The 10,083-nt window shown below is 35.0% G+C and overlaps 1 protein-coding gene across 1 annotated transcript in view; it reads left to right on the top strand.

Annotated features, from left to right (window-relative positions):
• Positions 1-9,731, top strand: part of LOC107594378 (Wilms tumor protein 1-interacting protein homolog) — a 48,999-nt gene extending 39,268 nt beyond the window's left edge. Inside the window, exons 3-8 of the mRNA XM_016284399.1 lie at positions 4,182-4,249; positions 7,354-7,416; positions 7,651-7,781; positions 7,905-7,956; positions 8,068-8,136; positions 9,059-9,731. Of these exons, the coding sequence (XP_016139885.1) occupies positions 4,182-4,249; positions 7,354-7,416; positions 7,651-7,781; positions 7,905-7,956; positions 8,068-8,136; positions 9,059-9,211 (536 nt within the window). The 3' untranslated portion in view covers positions 9,212-9,731. The remainder of the gene's footprint in view (positions 1-4,181; positions 4,250-7,353; positions 7,417-7,650; positions 7,782-7,904; positions 7,957-8,067; positions 8,137-9,058) is intronic.
• The last annotated feature ends 352 nt before the right edge of the window (positions 9,732-10,083 follow it).

Below are 10,083 nucleotides of genomic sequence, written 5' to 3'. Positions count from 1 at the left end.
TAAATTAAAACAAGACTGGGAGGTACACAAGAACAGTCATTCAAAAGATACAATAAAATACATATTTACAAAATATTTTCGGTGGACAACAATTTTATTGTTTATATGCTTTTATATTATTATTTTATAGTATATATTTGAATTGAGCTTTCACATTTATATTTTAAATTTTCTTTTTTTTTTAAAGTTTTAATAATTTTGTAACATACTTTTAAGTTTCAATTTATTTTTTCAGCTTGAGTTAAAGTAATTTTAGTACTTCAGCTAAGTGTTTTAAGTCTGATAATTATAACAAATTTCAGTTTTATTTAACAATTCTGATATATTAAGTTCTGATATCTTAAAGTGCCCCTATTATGCCTTTTGGAATATTACCTTTCATGCAGTGTGTCATATAGCTGTATGTGAACATAAACTATATGCATGTAAACCTGTTTTAGGAGACTCATAAAACAATATTAGCAACCTTAAAAATGGCATAATAGGGGCACTTTAAATAAAATACCTTTAGACAGAGAATTCCAGAAATATGCACTCAGTGTGACATGAGACCTTAAAACAGTAGAACTGACCTCATCTATACTGTACAGCCTCGTTTTTACTTGCGTCACATATGGCAACGACCCTGACTGAGTTCATGAGAGGACTGAAGATCTGCAGCCAGTGTGACAGTCATGGGAAACAAGTGTAAAAATTCAATCAAAGATGCATTTAACACAGCAGACCATGGAAATAAAACTGCCCACACACACTTCTGAGAAGAGTGGAGTAGAAGAGATGCATGTGAGTGAAAAATGACAAAAAATAATTGTGGTTAATGGAGCCTTTTCACATTTCTGGGCTTCTCAGAAACAGAAGCCGTCATAGTTTGGTAAACTTCCATGGTTGTGAACGGAAAATGCAACAAATGTCATTTTTGCATTTCCATTTGCCTTAATAGCAAAAGGAAAAATCCAGGATTGGTTTCTGTCTTTCCAAAAGAGGAACAAAATATCAAGAGATTGATTACATTGGTTAAAAGAGAGAAAGATTAGCTGTCACTCCCTCAACCATTGTATTAGATTTAACCAGTTTTCTGTAATTGAAAGCAAGAAAATAAAACACAAAATAGCGTTAAACATAGTTTTATTAATGAAAATAGAAAACACATTTAAAAAATATAATATAAAATATATTTTACATTACATTTTTTAAAAAGAAACTATTAAAAAAATAGGTTACGATGTTAATAATTATAGAAACATCATCACAGTCTGTGAAAATGGCCTTTGTTGAAAAGGTTTTTGCTGTTTTGTTAATGTATTTCCATTCACTACACTGCAAAAAAGATTACTCAGTATTTTTATCGTGTTTAAAAGCACAAATAAATATCTTAACATTCTTGAATCAAGATACATTTACTTGATTAGCAAAATGACTTACGATATTAAGTGTTATTTTTTGAAAAATCTATAAAAATGTTGTCACTTTTTGCTTAAAACAAGGAAAAGTATCTTAACCTTAATTCACAGAGAAAGCAAAATGATTTTTCTTGCCCCATTTGCAGATATTTTTTCTCATTTTAAAACTTAATTTTGATACATTGTTAAGAAAACAGAAGTTAATGTAATGTTACTGTAAATGACTCTTGATTCAAGAATGTTTAGATATTTGTGCACAAAAGTACAGAAATATTTTGCAGTGTATCGAAATAATTGAAAGTTTCAGTTCAGTGAAAGTTTAACAGCACTAACTGTGCCAAAGATTTGCTCATACCAGTGAAGAGCTACACGTTTGCCACAAATGAACTTAAAGTTTGCTGCATATAACCATTTTTTTCAGTGTAGATGTAGTTGACTGTGGCCGCAGTCTTTGACAAAGGCTGGAGGAATCTCGCCATCCCTCCCCCTCTTTCTCTCTCTCTCGCTCTCTCTTGTCTGTTTTCGGTGGTGGAGGGGGGCATTGGGACCAGCCGGTGACCTCAGGCTCAAAGAATGTCCCCGTTTACTCAGACCTCTCTCTGTCTCTCTCTCTGTGTTTTTGTGTTGGGAATCTGGCCCTCCCCAGACATTTGTCAGCTCCAGAAATCTCAGTGATCTCAGCGTCGTTTGTTGTGTGTACACACGTCTACAAACATCCTCCTCTTACATTGCCATCTCAGTTGTTTTAAAATCAAATCGTTATTATTTGCACCTTTTTATTACAAATTTCTAAACACATCTAAGTGGTTCTTGATGGTGCCAAACTGCACATTGCTATGCAGGTGTGTTGCTAGGGATTTAAAAAAAAAAGTTCTTCAGGTCTCTATATGGCTCTTGTTCCTCCTCTATGGGATTTTTTCACCTGTTTTATGGTCCAGAAGGTGAACACCCTGCTTCTGCATCACTAATTGAAAGTCTTTGCCCACATCTGCGTGTGAATCGTGCTTTATCACTCTGAATTAAGTCGAGTGTTCGTGTCTCTGTCGGGCCGCTGGCTGTTTGAATGTGGCAAGTGCATAAATTTTGAGACCGTGTAAAGAAACGAGATGTCTGCCTTGAGCGCTGTAAATTAAGGGATGGGGAAAAGGGTCGGACTGATTTATGAACTCTGTGTGTGAGAGAGAAAGATGAGCGTTTGGTGGTTTTTGTGTGTTTTGAATGCGATACAGAGGTCCTAGTCTCGTGCAGTCAGTCCCTTCGCTGATTCTGGCCAAGATACGCCCATTTAGACAGAAACACACCATCTGAGCCACATGGTAAACAACCAACCTACGGCCCTAAGAAATCGGTTTTATTTTTATTATTTATTATTTTTTGGATTCCGTATTTTTTCCCCGTTTTAATATTTCTGGACTCTGTTTTAATGGTTACATTTTAGTAATCAAAAAGCATGTCTAATTAATTGAAATCATGAAACTTAAACAATTTATTAACAATTTATTAAAAGTTTTAAAAAAATGAAAAAAAATTTATAGGGCCCTGAAATTAAATATATTATTTTTTTCTCAAATTCTGTTTTATGTTTACTAAATTTTGTGTTTACGGTTTTAATTTTTTTGGATTCCATTTTAATGGTTTCATTTAATTTTAAAAATCAATCAAAAAGTATATCTAAATAATTTAATTTATAAAAACAACGTTATTTTTGCAATTATATAGGGCCCTATTAAATTTTTTTCTCTGTTATGTATTCTGTTATGTCTGTGTATTTTAGTTTCTGTTATGAAGGCATAAACTTTAATATATATTTTAATCAAATGAAAATGAAACAAACACTTTCACTGTTTGCCAAACAAAATTGCCGCACAACAGAAGTTTGCTGTTAAAATTAAGGACAAAAAATATCATTATTCCCTAATAAGATTTTTATTTGTATTAATATTTAGTATTCGTTTTTATTTTAGTGTTTAGTGTAGTATTTATTATTAGTATTATTATTACATTAGGATGTACATTCCAGACAGTAATAATATATTTCTGTCACTATTTCTTCAAGTTGTCGTGAAGACCTTTAAGTTTCTGTGTTTATATGATATGATGATAGTTATAGTTATAGTTATATATATATAGTGAGACGACAGGCACTGAAAGCACTGAGCATTTAGTGTGTGCAGTAAATGAAACCACACATCTGCACCATTCTTTCTAAAAGAGACACACAGAACATGCAGGATCATATTTAAATTGTCATTTTGTGGCTTAATATTCACAGACACTAGTCCATATTGTGATTTGATTTAAAGTAAGATTTATTCATTCAAAATTTGACACATTCTCTGACATTCCACGTTATACAGTAAATTCCGCTTTTATGACTTGATCCCAATTCTGTCCACATTTTACCCGTTGGGGGTATTATAGGTCACAGTTTGCATTTGTTTTTAGGCTGGTATAAACCTGTGCACCCTGATTCTAGGAAACACTGTAAACAGAACCAGTCAGGTTTGAGCTTTCGATGCATTTTTGTGTATGTTTCACATCCGTCGGTCAGATGTCTGAGGGAACGAACAGCTGTTCACTTAACACGCATCAGAGATGAAACATATTTCATCCTTTCTGTCATTTGATGTTGCCAGTTAAAAATAATTGCTTGTTTGTTGTCGAGGCTGTTGGTAAACACACAGCATTAAGACGCATGGAGTTTCTTCTGCAGTGTTTCTGAATGCATATAAAATGAAACTTATGGACATGGTGGAATAATTAGATTTTTTTCTCCCTCAGGACGGAGGCTACGAGGAAAGGCTTTCTATAATATCAATGGAAAGGTTTACTGTGAGGAAGACTTCCTGGTGAGTATCACAGTTAAAATCAAACTTGTGATGCATTTACAGGATGTCAGATTTACAGTAATTGAGTTTCTGACTATTTTACTTTTGCCAAACTAAGATTTTTGTAATCTTCTGCTCGCCAAGGCTGCATTTATTTGACTAAAAAGGGAGTAAAAATGTGAAATATTATTGCAATTTAAAATGAATATATTGAAAAATGTGATTTATTGCTGTGATCAGTGTCACATGATCTTCAGAAATCATTCTAAGATGCTGATTTGCTGCTCAAGAGATATTTCTGATTATTATCAGTGTTGAAAACAGTTGTGCTGCACAATATTTTTGTGGAAACTGTGATAGATTACATTTTTCAGGATTCACAGATGAATAGAAAGTTCGAAAGAACAGCATTTATTTGAAATATAAATCTTTTGTAACATTATAAATGTGTTTGCAGTCACGAGTTTAATATGCCCTTGATGAATAAAAGTATTAATTTCTTACTGATCCCAAACTTTTGAACAGCAATGCTTGATGTGTCACTGTAAAATGCTGTTTTTGATGTGCTTTTTTCTTAAATATTAAACAATTAATTTTTGAGCCTGAGCATGTGAACAGCTCAGAATCTCATAATTACAGTAATTCCAACACAATGTGAAGCATTAGTCCATTAAAACCCTTTTAATGAAACCGATGTGTCACGGATTGTTCTATAGATACTCGTTCTGTAGATCCTGTCCTCGTTTGATGTTTGAAGGCCTGCTGTAGGTCAGAGTTACACCAGCTGTAGGATCTCAACAAAGTAGCTGTAATGCTTCATTTAATTGAACGTTTCCTAAGAGGGAGGTGGAGACTGGGGCTGTATTGATTAGTGCTCTTTAGTGGATGGATGTCTCTTGGGAGAACAGATGCTGTAGCTCCGCCCACCTCTCCAATTCACTCCAGTGTGATCTTATTCTAAAGCCAAAAACACACACACACACACACACACAAACACACACACAAACAACAGGAGCAATGGGAAGATCCATCATGAAGGAATCAACTTCCTGAAATCTGCTTCTGTCAAATAATGTTGTCATTTTGATATTATTGCCACTAGACTTTCATGTGACAGTTTTGATATTAGGGACAGTATTGGCCAGGATAAAAAATTGGTCATTTTCAGCATACATACATACATACGTACTTACTTATAATCAAATATTAGCCAGGGCAATTAACAGGTCATCATTTGGCATTTTGAGAGTTAGTTTATTTATAAGTTTGTTTAATATATGAATTATTATATATATAATATTATTTAACATTTTATTATTTTATTTTTAATATTATTAGATATTTTACTTTTTGTATAATTTTGTTATTTTGTAGTGTTAGTGTACATTTGTATATAAATTAATTATATTCCTGCATTGGTATCATGCGATAAAAAAAAACAAAAAAACATTGGTCAGCCACTTAATGACCCCAAACAGTACTTGTGTTGACGTGAGCGACTGAGGAACACGCCGCCGGGGGTCCGGCAGATGGCCTGTCTGATGGGACGGGTGGGGGTTTCCTGGTATTGATCAGTCCCTCCCAACCCCACCTGCTGGCCCTTGCTCCACAACGAGCACACGCTCACACGAACACCAGCGCACCAATGAAAACAGTGTTCAGGCGAGCGGTGATGTCATCAGTACGGAATGGAACGGCGTTCCGCGGCCGGACGGAAAGTTCCACGTCGTTAAAATGTAGCCTTTGGTTCCTACAATAGAATCCGAGGATCCTGTGTGGCCTCGGCCTCTCATTTCCATAGAGTGCATGAGTGCATGTTTGAGAACATCCTTACTCTAATGGCTGTGCTCCAAACCCTTGTCACCCTGGTAACCAGGTCAAAGCCCTTTTCCGGGACAGATGGCTCCCCTCAGGGTCGTTTCTGTACTTAAGACGCCTGCAACCTGTCCACCATTAACAACCTCTGAAGTCTCAGGAAAGTCTTTTGGAGGTCCAACACCTCACACTGAACAATAAGAACCAGAATGATTCTTATAGCGGCCGCTGCCTTAATCTATCAAGTTGTGGATCTACTCAGGAATCATGCTGATAATCATGTGGGATTTTCGGCTGGTGTCTTAAGTGTTTAATCAGATGCACAGAGCTAAACAGCCCCGTAGGACGTTTCCGAAGCTCGGCACAGAGAGAGCATGCCAGCGCCCCCTTGAGACACATTCAATAGTGATGCTGCTTCATTACTGGTGCAAGTTTTTGGAATGACAGATGGGTTACACACAGGAATTGTCAAGTAGTGTGGCATCATATTATATTATATCATATTATTTTATTTTATATACTATACTATATATATATTACTTAATTTATCAATACTTATATATAATATAATTTCTATTTTTTTTGTTTAAAATTTAATATTTTTTTTATATTTTAGTATTTTTATGTTTTTAATATTTTTATAAAAATATGTAATGTATTATTTTGTGTATATAGTGCTTGCATTTTGGGTAGTTGACATGAAACGTAAAGCAGTGTGACTTGCTATAATTTATATTATAATATATTATATATTTATTTATTTAGTTCATTCATTTATATTATTGAATATTGAATTTTTTATTTAGTATTTAATACATATTTGGACTTTTACTTGGAGTGTGACCGCGTAAACACCATGATTGTGCGCTAGAAAAATGTATCTGTGATTCTACTTCAAATAAATGCTGTTCTTTTGAACTTTCTATTCATCAAAGAATCATGAAAAACAAAATGTATCACAGTTTCCACAAAAATACAGTATTCTTCAGCACAGCTGTTTTCAACACTGATAAAAATCAGAAATGTTTCTTCATATCAGCATATTATACTGATTTCTGAAGATCATGTGACACTGAAGACTGGAGTAATGATGCTGAAAATACAGCTGCGCATCACAGAAATACATTACATAACATATATTCACATAGAAAACAGCTATTTTAAATTTAAACATTTCAAAACATCACTGTTCTTTTCTGTATTTTTGATCAAATAAATGCAGTTTTGGTGAGCAGAAGAAACAAAAAAATCATGCAAAGTTAATAAATATGATCTTGCATTTGAGTTGTGGTGCTTTTTTTCTTCTGTAGTACTCCGGGTTCCAGCAGACGGCAGAAAAATGCTTTGTGTGCGGTCACCTCATTATGGAGATGGTACGAGAGATTTGATGTATTGCACTATAACTATTGCTCTCATTTTTCAGAGGAGGAAGGATCTCTTGTGAATTTAGTTTTACCATTTTAAATAAATATGCAAACAAAAATGGCTTATCAAAGCTGCATCATCTCTGTAATATGAGTGAGTGTATTATTAGATACAGAAATGATGTTATTGTGCCTCATTAGTGTGGCCACCTGTGTGTGTGTGTGTGTGTGTGTGTGTTGTAGATCCTGCAGGCTCTGGGTAAGTCGTATCATCCAGGCTGTTTCCGCTGTGTGGTTTGTAAGGAGGGTCTGGACGGTGTTCCTTTCACCGTGGATGTGGAGAACAACATCTACTGTGTGAAAGACTACCACAGGTGAGTGACAACCACGCATTTATGCTATTTTGTTACATATTTTAAATGCATAACCTGTTTAGGGCTGTTTTGGCTGTCCAGCGTAATCGAGATGTTGATGTATGTTTCAATGTTTTTCTATAGGGTTTTTGCTCCTAAATGTGCCTCGTGTAACCAGCCCATCCTCCCAGCGCAGGTACCAGCTTTTAAATGCATTAGACTGAATGTTGTATGAGTTGAATTGATGTCATGTTTCAGGACTGTCCTGACAGAGGTTAATTAGGTGTGTGTGTGTGTGTGTTTGTAGGGTTCAGAGGAGACCATACGGGTGGTGTCCATGGATAAAGATTACCATGTGGAATGCTATCACTGTGAGGTAATTCAGTGGCTATTGCTCTGAAATACTGACTAAAGGTTGCATGTTCAATCTCATTGTGAAGTCACTTAACCAGTTTTAATTCCACACGAACACTGGTTCACTGTGATTCACTCGCGTCTGGTAAATGGCACCTAATAAAAGGGGTCATGTTTACGCTCCAGAATAATGCACTGGCGTTATGTAAGATGTTTTTTGTGTGTATTAGGCCATGGCTCAGGTATGAATGTGCATTAATATTGTGAATCATTGACTGATGACATTCCAGAGCGGGTCATTCAGCTAAACTTTGAGACTTTGAGTTAAAATGTTGACTTAAACACATTTCTCAAAGAGAAAACCTCTTATTAAAGAGGAAAGCTCAATTTAGTTTTTTTGGGCTGCAGTATTATTTTAAAATTTAAATTTTTAATGTAAAATGTAATATTAGTAATATTTTTATTATATGTAAGTAGTTTTCTAAATACCTTACAACCTTAGTAATATTAGTCCTCAAAAAATGTAATATATATATATATATAAATTAATTATTTCAGAAGTGAACATTTTATTATTTTTTGGAATGTATTTTATCAATGAATAAAAAATTATATTTTATTATTTTTATAAAATGTATAGTTACATATTAATAATTAATTGATTAGTTTTATTTATTTTAAAAAAAAAAATTACAAGAAAATATGCCTTCCAATTTATAATTTGAACAAAACAATATTGCCATGTGATTTATTTATCGACCAAACTGCAGTTCTGGATTTCTTCCTCTGGCTACGGATTTTTCCAGATGACTTGTAGATGTAAAGCAAGCTTTGTGCATTAAGTTATTTACAGTGTAGATCCAGCCACAAGGGTGATGATTCATTGAAAAAGGCCTGACTTCATTTCTATCAAACACACTAAGACAATAACACATGCTTTGCAGGATTGCAGTCTGCAGTTGAATGATGAAGAGGGGCATCGCTGTTACCCGCTGGATGGGCACCTGCTGTGCCACCGATGCCACCTGCACCGGTTAAAAACCCCTCTACCGCCCCACCCACCCCCAAGTTACCCGCTCCACGTCACTGAACTGTGAACACACGACTCACGCTGAACGAGGAGCGAGAGGAAATCAAGACAGAAGGATCGGTCCTTCCTCTGAACAGTAAACATGGGTTCGGTCGTGCCCGTTTGACCACGTATTTCCACTTGTTTGGAGTCCATTTGACCAACCGGGGAGGCTTTTATTATTATTTCATCCCTCATCACGTTATCGAGGGGTTTGGGCTCGGTGTCCAGCGTTAGGTCTTCAACACTGCCGCAGGGGATCGGAGGGCGACCCGTGCCTGTTTTTCCTCCTGAACTGAACACACAGACTGAGATACGACTTCCTGTGCCTTCATCGGAAATCCTGCGTCGATCAGGCCGTCGCCTCACTCACTGCCTTCCACTTGCACCATTACTGCCCAGGGTCTTTAAAGGGACAGTCCACCTCAAATTAAAACTACAGTGATCATTTACTCACTGTCATTCCAAACTTGTATGAACTTTTCTTCCGTGGAAGAAGTGTACTAAAATGTTATTTCAAGGCAAGACACTACAAGAAAAAACTTTGTTTTTTGGGGCTATTTTGCTTCCATAACAAGTCGTCATTTAAATTTTTTTTCCCCCAGTGGAAAGAAATCATCTAAAATACACATTTAAGTGTTTATTTTATTAGGCTTTATCTATTTGCATCTGTAGTTTTCAATTACAATTCATATCAATACACATTTTCTCTTATCAATAAACATTTACATATTCTGAAGGATTTTTCAGAGGGATTATTTTCATGTATGATTCACCTGATTCACCTATATTTAACATTTTAATCCAAAAACATAATTCTAACAGTATTTTCTAAAAGTAAAATAAAAGAGAAATCCAAAACCCTCTGTGTAAAAATATGCAGGAATTTTAAACCAATGT

This window comes from Sinocyclocheilus grahami, unplaced genomic scaffold, assembly GCF_001515645.1.
Source record: "Sinocyclocheilus grahami isolate Dianchi unplaced genomic scaffold, SAMN03320097.WGS_v1.1 scaffold182.1, whole genome shotgun sequence".
NCBI lineage: Eukaryota > Metazoa > Chordata > Actinopteri > Cypriniformes > Cyprinidae > Sinocyclocheilus > Sinocyclocheilus grahami.
Note: the sequence above shows the minus strand (reverse complement) of the source record. Positions and strands in the feature narration are given on the sequence as shown.